Consider the following 13537-nt stretch of genomic DNA (forward strand, 5'->3'; position numbering starts at 1 on the left):
AAATTCAGTTGTTAAACATTATTTCTGTTTATGGTGAAGTCACAGAAGAAAAAAGGTAGTAATTAGTCTAGTCTCAAAGTTGATTGACATGCTTTCTACTTGTCCTGAAACCAGGACACTACTGAAATTCACTGCAGAATTCAGCTCTACGTGAAGATTGTTTTTGTACCTGCATCCAATTTGAAAGGTGCATTCTTTCACACATCTGCATTTTTGTAGTTTGGCTCAAAATGTGGTCTAATAGTTTTATTACTGCAAATGCAAAATTCAGTATACAGAATACAGTTAGAAGTTTTTGAAAATCTGAATTCAAATTTGCTAGAAGGTTGTAAGTGAGAAATTTCCATCAGCGAAGGGTTTTTTGAGGTGGAATGCTTCTTAGGCTTTTTTTTTATTATTATTGGAGATTTTTACCCAGTGTAAAGGTTTTGTACGTTTCTATTAAAATTAGAGCTTGGTGAAATTGCCGTGTAAAAAGCACAGGCAGTTTCAAAACTCCAGATGTTTTCTTGACACAATTGCAGGGCAAATTGACAGCAAGCACAGTTGGCCAGATTGTTGGACTCCAGTCAGATGAGATCAAGCAAATAGTGTCAGAATACGCTGAAAAGGTAAGTGTGTTACCTGATTGTGTTTTATCAGGTCATGTTTGATAGCTTCTTAATTTAGGCCTTAAACTTCCAACTTAATTGCCATGATTCTTTTGAAACACCACTGTTTCATATATGCTGTGGATAGCAGCACAGTCAGGATTCAGGAGAGTATTTTAATGAGATTTAAAGATGCACAAGCTTTTGGTGTGATTGTGTATATTCCTGAATTGTATTCATGAGTAGTTTGGATTTAAGCACCTGCTTAAATGTTTTCATGAATAAAGAAGGGCCTGAGTTGATATCTATTCGAACTAGAGCCCTAAACTCGTAATGCATTTAAAAAATGTTCAGTGTTAAGCACAGAAATACAGTTCTGTGGGCCTGCTCAGAGAAAAATCCAGGCCTCCTCCTCTCATATTTTCAGACATTGGGATCTTAACTTGCACTGGTCTCCAATTCTCAGTCATGCCCTGGATCTCTAGTTTTGAATCTAGTATCATCAAAAGCAACCTTTGTTGCTTTTAGAAGTTAAGGCAATTAAATGTGCATATTGGTTCCATTTATTGTGTTCAACTGTGATTGTTTTTACAGTAACATGAAAACAAAATCTGGCTCTTCAAGCAATTAATACATACAATACATCACTGCCAGATATGAGTTATAGGTCGCTCTAATTTGTCCAATAGTCTTCTCATATTTCTTCCTTTTTGTTGACACATATGAGGCATGGCGCTTTCCCATTTGGGAGATAAACCCTATAACTCAACAGAGTCTCTATAGCAAATTCTTGGCCTTTCTTTATTATAAAGGATTGGAAGAACAGAAGCCCAAGGGTCATATTTCAATGTTACATTGCTTCTGTTCTGAGAGAAGGCAGCAGGACCTTGACTATTATAGTAGAACAATGATTAATACTCTGGAAAGTAAGAACTGATTCAAGTCAAACCAAAAATATATTGCTCTTCAAATCTACTGGATGTGACCAAAAAGAAATTTCTGTGTGTGCGTGCATGCGATAGGAAAAGAGAATTAAGGATGTTATCAAATAGTTTATTGAAGCATCAGCAATGTTTGGCTAGAGTACTAATAGTTTTAACCCTTGTAACTATACATAGTCTGAAGAACACAGCAGTGCTTATTTGTTTACCAGAGTCTTAACAGAATCCACAGGCCCAGTAAATACAGCTGGCAAACAAAATTCTAGATGTGATGTTGCCATGTGCCAGGACCTTTCTTACAAGATGGCATTTTGTCAGAAGATCAATGCATACAGTTTTCTGCATTTGCCCCTCGTTTCTGCTGCTGTGTTAACTTGCTGGGTAAATGGGAGAGTGTTGTTCCTCACTTTCTAAAAAATCCTGGCAGAAAATTATTAACGTGGCTTTTATCTGTCTATTCATCACCAGCTTTCTAAGGCCAATTATTCAAAGTAGCTTTGATTTTACTGTGTTAGGAGGACTCTTCCTCTGAGAATTCACAAGTATAGTCATATATAACAAGTGGTTTTGCTAGGACTAGAATAGGAGGAAAAGCTTGTTCCCTGGTAAAATGAGAGAATGACTAGTGCTAGAGAAGTGCTGTCTCAAAACTACCCCCTTCAAAAATGCCTGAAGGAGAGTCCTCTTCAACAGTTTTAAATGCTGTTTGCAAGTTGCTTATATCTTGAGAAGTTAACTCTGAATATTTTTAGACTTCTAGAATCCTGTATCAGAGAGTACTATGCACCCTACACAGTCAGTTGATGTAGCATACAATAAGCATTTCAGCCATTTAGTATGGTTAGGGGTTGTCATTCAAGGAAGATACTAAATTGGATATTTTTGTTTGTTTGTTTGTTTGAGGAAACCCTCAAAGATAAAGTGAGATACAGTGATCTTTATCTTTGGGTTCCTGAGCCTTGGGAGTGTCAGGGAAAAATGGCAGCAAATTACATTGAAATGACTGCTAAAGATCTATGTGGCACTTGACTGAAAACAGATATGAACTGTTACGGGGCTGGAGGCTGTTTGCTTCTCTTTTTTTTTCCCCAGTGGGCTTCAGACAGTGGACTTCAAATTGAGGCAGCTGTGATGGAGTTAGTCACAGATCTAAATCTCTGAAGTATGTTTGCTTGTAGGCGGTGGTTGAACATGAGGAGATAAAATGATTTACAAAGTTTGTATTTTTGTACAGAGACTTTTTTTTTAAGAATGCAAAGTTCTGCAGAGTAATGATTGAATTCTCTTTCTTTAATTATTGGAAAGTCTATAGCACTAATGTGTGTGAGAGAATCTCATTACAAAGAATAACATTAATTGCGTATATTTCCTTCCTTGTTCCCATTTAAAACTTTTACATGTGAACAGTGGGAGGCAGGCTCTTAAAGTCTAGAATTATTCATTTATTTTGGCTAGCAGTTTTTGAGCTGCCATAGATTAGTGATCCTCATGCATGATTAATATGGCATTTTAATGCAACAAATTCTGTCATACCAAATGAGGCTATTAACGCTTTTTGTTTAACTTGTTTATTTGAATTGGCTAAATCTTTGTAGGGCCGTTGCAGGAAACATGGAAGAATGCAGAAGTGAGTCTACACCTGTCAGTGGTGGGAATATTGTGTGTTAACAGAAAAGTTGAAGGATGTATCCACATAGCCCTTTTTGTCATGTGTAATTGAGTTCTTGTTTTGAGATAGAGTAGCAAATTGATAAACAGTCAGAGATGCTAGTGCTCAGATACAGCTTTCTTAAATTATGTTCAAAAGGCAACTGCTGTTTTCAGTCTAGTAAGAGGCCAGGTAACAACAATAGTGTCAAAAGCAAAGTAGCTTCTATAATTTGTGTTTTCTTCCTTCTATGCTGAAAGATGCATTTTTCTACACCAGTTGGAACCCGATTCCTCAGTAACTTTAAAGCTATAGCGTTGCTGCAGAGCAGATCCTTAGCCCACTTTGACTGCATGAGCCTTAACCCTAACTTTTTTATTTGCAGACCAGAAGGATTTTTCTGCAGAAACCTCTGTGTTGTAGTGATGGTTAATTCCCATTTTCAAAAAGCAAGCTTTAACAGTCCACTTCTTGAGACATGACCTTTTCTTTCCGCTAAAGCTGTACTGTAGGTATTTTTACTATTTTTTCAGGATCAGTCTCAGACTGGTTTAGCTCATGTTTTTCTCTTGCGTTTCCAGTTTTCTTGATTTGCATGTTATGCATATTAGATAGGTTAATGGTATTGTGAGAAGGATGGGGTCTTAGAATGCATGACATGATGAGGGAATGTGATTTGGCTACATAATGAGAGGAATAAGTAAATCTGTGTGTTTGTTGAATAGTTCAGTGTTATACGTGTTGCTTAGAGGCATTTTTCCTTTCCAAACAAATGGAAAGAAAGTACATGAATTGTTGGGTTAAGATGTCAGAATTGGTCTTTTCTTGCTGTGGATGTGAAACTCTAACAAATCATCAAGCTGCTTTTAAATATAAATAACATAGAAAATTGAGAAGAGGAAGACAGGTTTTGCCCCTTACTTTCATTTAAAATTAAGCTGTTAATGAAGACCTGCTTACCCATCTGCCTAGAGCGGATACCAGAAGCAAATATGAGTGAGGAGTATTTCATACTTCTTGTAATGTTTTTGCTGATTATACATTGTAGTGGTTGTCAACATTTGGTAATGATTCAAAAAGCACTTAGTATTGAAGTCTTTGACATACTCTGCAAATTAGCACCTGAAGTACTTGAAAATTAACTTTTTCTAACGCAATATTGGCAAATGGATTAACTGGAAAAAGAAGTCTGAGTGCGTGAAGCAAATTACCAAAACAGGTGGATGTAGGTATTAAAGTGAGGGCTTTCAAAAGGTACAAATAATGTTTAGGCAAATAGTGACTTAGACATCGAGCTATCACTGATTTTTAATCATACTTTTGTCTACTGCAAATAGACATTTTCTATTCTAAATGTTACTCCTGGTAAACAATATTTCTGGCAGCTTTCCTTTCACAATTCAGAGAGAACAGGAGACTAAATCCAGATTGCTGTCTTCATTATGTATTTATGAGACACTTTCTTGGCAATGCATGTTGGATTGAGTAGTTTTCAAAGACTGGTGTCCATAGTATACATGCACACATAAAAAAATGCTTAGAGTGGTAAATGTATCTATCACACTGAGTATGTCATTGTCATTCAGCATAAAGATGCATCCAAGCTGGTACTTCGGAATCTAAATACATAATTGTTCAAGGCTTTTGAAAGTTCTGGATCTACTTATTGGGGTATGGAGTATCTCTGATACAGCAAGTTCAGTAAATACCACCGCTTAAGGTGGTTTTTAGAATGTTTGTATTTTTTCCATTTAAGAACTCTACCAGGTTTAACTGTGATGCTGATGAAAAAATATTATTTCTTTCTGCTAGTACGCTGTAGTATTTTCCACCTGTCCCAGGGCACCTGACTTTATTTTTAGCTTAGTTTACCTGTTTCCTTTGGGATATAATTCAGTTGTTCAGCTGCTTCCTTATCTTTATGCGAGAGAAATTGGTAAGTCATTCTTTCTGTTGGATAGTGGGACACAGTTCTTGGTAAGTATCACAGGTGTGTCCCACTTCAGTATTTCCTGAGCTGCTGAAGAAGCAAAAAATAATGGTGTGAGGTCCAACAGGCTGTTGTTACTGTTCATTTTAGCAATCCGAGCTTTCCGCTGAGGAGCGACCAGAAAGGCTTGGAGCTGCCCAACAGCATAGAAGGAAGGTGGCATCTCTGAATAAGCAGATTTTGCAAAAAAACAAACTCCTGGAAGAGGTAAGTATTGTGTGTGTAATAAAGAAGAAAACAATCATAAATGTGGTTGATCACAAAAGCTTTGCCATCCAGAAAAGATTTGCAAGCTGTCTTCTGTACCAGCAGTTTGTCATGCTGAACATTCATTTCAGCATCTCTGAATGTCTTGCTTGCACATTTATTACTAACACAGTGTGTGACTGGTTTTATGTTAAAAAATTGTATAGCCCTGTCTGTGAGGAGGGGGCTAGCTAATCAAAATATGCTTTTCCTTTTTTTTTATGCATACCTCTCTTGGAGAAAAACAGAGTATCTGCATTTGACTTGTTAGCTATAGTGTTGAATGGGCTGGTTTCACAGTTTCAAGAAACAATTTAGGAAGTTACTCTAGAATATGCTACAAATGACTTTTTATCACTTCCTATCCTTTATATGAGCCAGCTTGTCTCACTGACTAAGATGGGTTTGTTGCTTGTTTGTTTGTTTAGGGGTGTTTTTGCACAGTCACTGCTTGGTTCACATCTTCACATTTGTTTTAGGGGGCAAAGACTCTTGAATTTGTGACTGATGTTCTGTTCATATCTATAAGTAAGAGCAAGAACCACCATTCCTGTATTTTAACCTACTTATGCTATTGCCACTTAAGCCCAGAAAAGTATAAGTGGAAAAGCTATGCCATTAATGAAATGTTGCTTTTAATTATGCATACTGCTGTAATCAGCACCGTGCCATCTTTAGCTTGCAGAATCTGATGAAAACATACTGCATCAGAGTGAGTAATTGGAAGAGTTTGCCAAAACACAAATAGTACTTGAGGAAAAACTGTTGCTGATGACTTCTGTGATTGATACTCTGTCAAGTACAGCACTGCTTCAGCAGCCTTCATCTGTTTTTTGTTTTGTTTTGCTCTGATCTTGTCAGTAATGTCTTAACGCCTACATCTTAACTGGTTTTACCTATTAAATGTTGGCAGTACAGGGGTTCCAAAAGATAGGTGTCTGTATGGCACATTTTATGAGACAGTGATATGTTCAGTTTTACAAACAACAGAAGTAAAAGAATGGTAGCTTTGAAAGCCTTACCTACTATGGTATAACTGTGGGAGCACTAGATTTTAAACCTTCCTGCTCAGCCACTTACTAGACCTGACTTATTTTTTTATTTATTTTTAAAATGAGAATAAAATAGTCTCTAACAGTGCAATAAAGTCTTTTATTTAAAGGATATTTATCCCTTCAAAACTGAAATCTCCTTTCAGTAAAGCATCTGCTATGAATGGTTTTTTTGAAGTCTCTGACTAACATTCAAGTAATACTGAGTTTAAATAAAGCTGTCGAAATAAAACATGCACAAAAAATTGGGAAGACTAATTGTCTATCCTGTCTTTGCTTCTTTCTTCTTTTTTTCCAACTTTAAGCTTTATGAAGAACTGGTGCAGGTTCTTCTTAATTTATTTTGCACAAAAAAAGACTTTCAAAGGGTAGAGTATGGCTGTTTTAACTGGTAAATATTAGAATGCATTTCCTTTGGAACATGCTGAACTCGTTTCATTCTTCTTAAACTGATACATTTCTGTTTGTGTTGTCCTCTGGCATGGCCCATCTGTTAAATATAGCATTTTTTCATAGTCAATAACTACAATTATTATTTGCACTGTATATTGAATGTAAACCATGTCTGTCACAATTCCCCTCCATTCTAGAGTGAAATATTAGAAAGTATTATGATATACTATAATAATGTTATACTGAAATTAAATATACTTTTTTTTTTTACTTGAGTTTGTATTTTTTAACACTTTGGTAATATGAATTTTCCATGTCTCTTACGTGAAGCGTAACTTTGGTGCCCTGTCAAGGTGATGACCATTTAGTAAAAAAATATTGACAATAGCTAGCATTTAAATGCAGACTGAAGTGTCAGGCTTTCAAAATCATAATGTGGGCTTACAGATAGTTAAATCCTACGTGAATTCCCATGTTGGTTTGAGGGTTTTTTCCCCTGAAGTAGAGACACAGATTACAGAATGAGATCTTTGGAATTTCAGAAGTCGAGGGAAAAGAGGAAGTTCAGTGTATACAAAGTCATTGCAGTACGTTTCTGTCACACTTTAATTCTTCTTTTAAACCGTGAAGGCTGTAAGACAAATACATGTGAAGAGAGGTACAGATGTGCTGCGTGTATATTGTAGAATGGAGACAGATGCTGGCGCTCGCAGCATCCACACTGAGCTAGCAGGTTGCAAACCTGTTCCAGATGAGCTTTGTCATCATGACTGGCAATGGTTGACCACTGCCCTATTATAAAAGGAGGCATGTTTGCTCAGGTTTAAGGATATTCTGGTACAGTTTGACAGATTTTGGATGGATTTTGGTTGTGTCCACCAGCTCACATCCATCCGCAGTTCTTCTGCGGGCAGTATGTAGACATACTGGAGGCATGTTCAGTTTGCATGTATGTATGTACTAGAACACTGCACCACAGCAGGCTTTTTGTGAGAAAAGTTTGTGTTCTTGGAGGAAGTTAGCTCAAGCTTAATTTTGGGGAAGACAGCCTGGGTACAGCTGTGTAGCAAGAGGCATTAGGAAACTGCAACAGCTAGCTTGGGTTTCAAAAAATGAAAATGTGCACTAGCACAGTTCTCCAGCCATGCTGTTTCCTTGATCTTTCTTGCCTAGCTGAGCAGTAAGAGAGGCTGGTAAACGAGCTTAGCAGTTGTGGGTGGCTTTTGCAGCTATTCTGTGTTGTGCTGTTACGATCCGCAAGGCAGAAAGGATCCATCCACCAATGTATGCAGTCTCAATGACTGAAATGTTCAAAAGCATTTTTTCTGTAGCAGATGCCTTTTACATTCTAGAGAATTGTAGCATAGTGTGGCTACTGAATTAGTAATACAGAGTATGCCTGTAACTAAATATATGTTGAGTGGATTACGTTTTCATGCCTGGTGCAAGTAATTCCCTTTACCAGTTTCCCTGGCATATGAATGAATGTATTTGCTTGCTTTCCACATACTGCTGAGAAGAGAGCAGTTTGGGGTGGGGAGGAAAAATGGTTGTAAACCACACAAAATTGGTAGAATCCTTACTTCATTACAGAGCTGATTTTAACTGCCAAACAAACTTCATTAATCCACAGGAAAACTTAAGTATTTTCTAAATCTGTTGTCATGCTATTTGCCATTTTAACAGTTGAGGGCCCTTTAATTCTGTGTTGCTTATTTCCAGTACATAGCAGTCTCAGTGCTGGTTTTTTTATATGGGAAAAAAGTACTGACCGCTATAAGCCAAATATAATTCTTTTATTGCTTTAGTAAAGTAAAGATTTCCTTTTTTTCCTGAATTTTTTTTTACCACTTACCAAAGACAGCTTTTGAAATCAGTGACAGTCAAGACCCCCCTTTTAAAAAAATGTTTGTGAAGTTTTGGCTTCAATACTGCAGTAAGTTTCAGCAAGAGTTCTCTTAACAAATAGTTCTTTAATCTTTATTTCAGTTTTCATGAGATGTGGACTGCAGGCTTACCTTCCCCACCCCCCCCACCCACCCCCACCCCCCCACTAGTTAGAATTCAGTCTATTGGTGAATTATTGGTGCAAAATATGAAAAACAATGAAAAGGCTTTCTTTTTGTAAATTCAGCTGTGGAAAGGGATGAGCAGAGTGTTGGGTCACAGCTAACACCAAACTAAATCAGCATGAAAAGAAGTTGGACAGAAAGCAAGCCAAATGTGCATTTCTTTGCAACACTTCTGCTCCACTTTTGTAACCCATGTCCCGTTTTTGTTGTTACTATTTGCAATGTTATCTTAAATCATAAGGACTTTAAAGAAAGATGTTCTTCTAAAATTAGCCTCTAAATTATTTGACAAGTGAAATATCCAGTGGTGTTTTGTTAACTGACGTCTTATTAATTAGACTTTCCATGGTTACACAAAAGAAAATCATAAACCAGCTTGCTTATTTGGTGTGGACATGTCTATGGTATGGTGCCATGGTGCTTTTATGGAAGTCTTGAATCACCCTAACTTACCTGGAGAACAATGAAATGGGACTCTCTTCGTAGCCTGGTGTGAAAGTAGGCCAGTATAACCAGGCTAAATAACTTAGAGCAATTTAGCAGAGATTCTATAATTTATTATTCTGTTGGCATCCATTTTGTAAAAGCTGCTGGTTATTCTGGGTCCTAATACATCTAGAAGGTCAGGTGGAAAATGTTTGCTGTTATTAATTATTCAATCAGAATTCTTGCAATCAAATGTTCTCAGAGTAGATGACAAGAAAAGACAGTGTTTGTGATGGTTGGCCTATTGTTTAATAAACAATCATTATTAACAGCTCAAATACTGCTATTCACCATTACAGGTGTAATTAGCATGAATATAGAATCAAACTCTTTTCTTTCTCTTTCATAATAGTTGCAAGCTAAATGTACTGATCTGCAGGCAAAATGTACCGAAGCGAAAAAGACATTAACCGAGGTAATCTTTCTTTGTTTTTCTGTGTACTGATTCTAGCTGAATCATTTTTGAGAAGCTCTGTGTGTGGAGGAATGTATTAAATGGTGAAGGTGTTTGACAACTTAACTCACTGATCCCATGGTGTGGGAAAGCTAAGTACCATGAATCGTTTTATGTGTGGAAGTGTAGTTCAATTTATTATTAATTCCAACCCTTAGGTTAAGAGTTACAGTGAAAAGCTGGACAAGGAATTGGCAGCCTTAGAAACAATAGAATCCCAAGCAGATTCTAGGTAAGTTTCGTCCTTTGTGACCTTTGAAGTTCTGAAAAATGATGGTTTTAAAATGAATCATTCAATGTTTCTTGCTTTGGCAACCTATACAGATAACTGAAATTTAAATAATTCTCCAGCTTATTTTCCTGTCTTTGGAAAGCATTACCGTAGTATTCAGTAAGAATGAAAAGTGTCAATCTGTAGTTGAAAATAGTTGTAGGTGTTTAAAGCAGAAGAACCCTAGACACATTTGATAAGTAGATGAGGCCTTCCTGATTTATTTTGTTCATCTTTGAAGCCTTCATCTCACATAAATTAAATAGGAGTCTAAAACTTCCACAATAATGAGGTCAGAACATAGCAAACCCATCAAAATACTCAGTGTAATACTACATTTTTATTTTGATCTTGGTATATCAGTGATGATACTTGGGTTTTGAATTTACACAGATTTTATTGGAAATATCTTTAGAACTAAGCTTGTTCTAATGTCTTTTGGTTCTCCATCTGTTTCAATTAGAAACTAAAATTCTAATGTGGTTTACTGGATCTTCAAATTTAGCATATTGCAGAGTCTGCGAGCACTGGTGGCCATGAATGAAAACCTAAAAAGCCAGGAGCAAGAGTTCAAAGCACATTGTAGGGTAAGTTTTAGTATCTTATATAAGGATTCATTTAAAACTTGGTAAATAAGCATTATACTTCTTCCTGATTTGTTGTCGTGTTGTGTGTCCCTTTCTGTCATCTGTCCACCCCCGCATTTACTGGTATTTTCAGGTTTATATTGAACATTGCCACTAGCTTGATTTGCAGCTGAATTATGGACAGTTGCCCAGTTGTGCAGTGTATCATATCTACAACAAGGCTGATGACCAAGAAGGTTGGAACTGGATTAACCAGAAGGACTTGCCCCCTGCTCTGAAGCAGGGAGGTATAAGGAAAGGCTGCCAAGGCATCTGTCTGAATTAATGTGGCCTTCAGTGTTCTGTTGTGCCTGGGAGTCCCTAATACAGGGCAGTTCCTAGACGTGAAATGCCAGATCAGCCCTGTACTGGTCACAGCTTTGGCTCTTCTCGTTCCCATTACCATTCTGCTGAGAGCAACTTGGGATGGGTTGACAGGGAGCACTAAGATGTAAATTTGAGATTGGGCTGTACTAGATACCCTGTGTGCTATTCATAACTTGAAATGGATTGTCTCTTCTTGGATAATGCAGCTGACAGTGACCTGAGGAGCGGGACAGTGCCAAAGAGGAGGGCTTCATGAAGGCCCCTAGCTTTGGAGCAACCCACCAAAAGAGACAAGACTCAGATGAAGCTATTGCAGTTTTCAGAGCATGTTTCAGTTTTACTGCTTAATTGCTCTGGTTTGCTGTCCTGTTCACTGCTGTGTTTATGGACTTCCTAGAAATATGGTCAGAGGGAATTGTTTTAATTTTCTTCTATTTAAACAATAGTGGATGTGATTTAATAGAATGAAAAGAAGTAAAAAGAAATAGTGCCTTGAGGCATAGACTGAGCATAGGAACCTCATTTTCCCATACATACTCCTTTGGAAAGCTCTAAAGGATTGTAATGAAAACTACCTTGCAAGTAACTTTAGGTTTGTTCATTTTTACAACTGTTGCAGTCCTGTGCTCATGCTGTTGCTATTGTAATACTCCTTTGCTTCCTCAGTTTCATTTTCCATGTCACTCATTAGTTGTCTTGGCTGGATCTAGTGTATTTGTAAGAAAGAAATAAATCTGTTCCTGTGTTTGATAAAAGCAGACAGTTTATGTAATAAGTAGTAATGGATGCCTTACCCTTAAGCAGGGAATGCTGTTTAATCTTACAAATTTAAATATACAGTGTGTGGTCAGCTCCAGAATTTTGTTAGAGGTGTATGTTGTCATGCTTCTTGCTCTCCCTTGTTAAGAGGATAGGTCTCAGTTAAAAGCAACATACTTTTTTTTTTTTTTTAAGGAAGAAATGGAGAGACTTCAACAAAATATTGAGAATTTAAAAGCTGAGGCAGTGGAAAATGCAGAGGAAGAGGTAATAGCAAATGTCGAAGTTTTTATTTTCAATTTGTGTTTTAAAATGTTGTTTTAGGTCCTTCTGACTTTTGGGACATTCTCGTAAGTGTTAAAGTATCTGTTGCAACCTCTGAAAAATTCTGTTCTCCCCCACTGGTGAAGCCACTGTTGAGGCTAATAATCATAGAAATACAGTAGACTGAAAATAGCTGTAGTATTCTTCATTATTCTAGCAGAATCCATTGAGCTAACTCATAGATGCTTTTGTGCCTTTTACTTCTTTCTTTGTAGTACCAGAGAAGAATCTCTGGATGTTGTGTTAAGAGCAGTGCATACCTCTGACAAAAACAGGTCTTCCTCAGAAAGCATGTTTGTTTTGGTTGTTTTTTTTCTTAACAGTGGATTTATTTGAAGGATGAAAGCACAAGTTTTCAGTGGCTCAGTACATGGCATGCCGTGAGCAGCTGTCAGAAGTTAGGCTTTAACACAAGTGCATCCAGACTGATAGCAATGAATAATGAATGAACAGCAAAGGAAAAGCTTGAATGACTTGTGTTTTCAGTGGGTAAACATTTGATACATTTATGCCTCTGAAATGAGGTAGATTACAGGTTCCATGATGCTGCTGTCCTTCTGAACACAGCATGAAAAAATTAAAATGTAAACCGAAATCTTAAATTTTTAAACAAGAAAAAAGTTATCTTAAAGTCCACAATTCAGGAAATCTAGAATACATGTCAGAGAGTTTATGTTCTGTCCTGGGGCATGTTTATCCTTAAGCATAAACATTCAGACAAGGTGTACAGACAATCTTTCGATACATACCTTCATTTTAAGTGTGACTGTTGTAAAGCACTGGAAAAACTATTGACAAATCTTAAAAACTAAAATATCAAAGCCTTAAAAGCTAGCAAAATGCACTTGTTTACAGTAAGAGATGTCAGGTTTTTAATGCAGATAATGAATCATTGTTAAAAAAAATAACAGCAAATGGTGGTGTTACTGTGGGAGCCATTAAATGGAAGATAGACAAATACAGAAAACAAACCCAGTCTGCACATTTTTGCACTACAGCTCTCGTATGCTACCGTAATACACAATTGTTTTGGGTTCTCAAATTTTAGGAGCCGAATAAGATTATAGAACAGCAATACAAAACTGAGAAAGATAAACTTCAAAAGATCCGGCTGTTACTGGTGAGTAACTCTTTGTAAATTTACTTGTACAAAATTATTGACATTTTTCTTATCTTGTAACTTCTAATACTTCTTTTTGTTGTTCTAATTTAAAAAAAGTTTTTCTGTCACAAATCCATTACAAAAAAAATTAAGCCTCAGCCAACACTTTTTTTAATTAATTATGTAGTAACAAAATGTTGCTGGGGGGGGGCTTCATCCATTTTAAGAAGAGAACAAGAAGAGGCTTTGTTTTCTC

At 36.7% G+C, this 13537-nt stretch overlaps 1 protein-coding gene across 2 annotated transcripts in view; it reads left to right on the forward strand.

Annotated features, from left to right (window-relative positions):
• Positions 1-13537, forward strand: part of CCDC93 (coiled-coil domain containing 93) — a 53490-nt gene that overhangs the window by 24392 nt on the left and 15561 nt on the right. For both annotated transcript variants that reach the window (XM_030017812.2, XM_030017811.2), the window contains exons 11-17: positions 525-611; positions 5260-5376; positions 9771-9833; positions 10031-10104; positions 10649-10730; positions 12051-12122; positions 13228-13299. In XM_030017812.2, the coding sequence (XP_029873672.1) occupies positions 525-611; positions 5260-5376; positions 9771-9833; positions 10031-10104; positions 10649-10730; positions 12051-12122; positions 13228-13299 (567 nt within the window). The remainder of the gene's footprint in view (positions 1-524; positions 612-5259; positions 5377-9770; positions 9834-10030; positions 10105-10648; positions 10731-12050; positions 12123-13227; positions 13300-13537) is intronic.

The sequence above is a fragment of the Aquila chrysaetos genome, chromosome 6, assembly GCF_900496995.4.
Source record: "Aquila chrysaetos chrysaetos chromosome 6, bAquChr1.4, whole genome shotgun sequence".
Classification (NCBI taxonomy): domain Eukaryota; kingdom Metazoa; phylum Chordata; class Aves; order Accipitriformes; family Accipitridae; genus Aquila; species Aquila chrysaetos.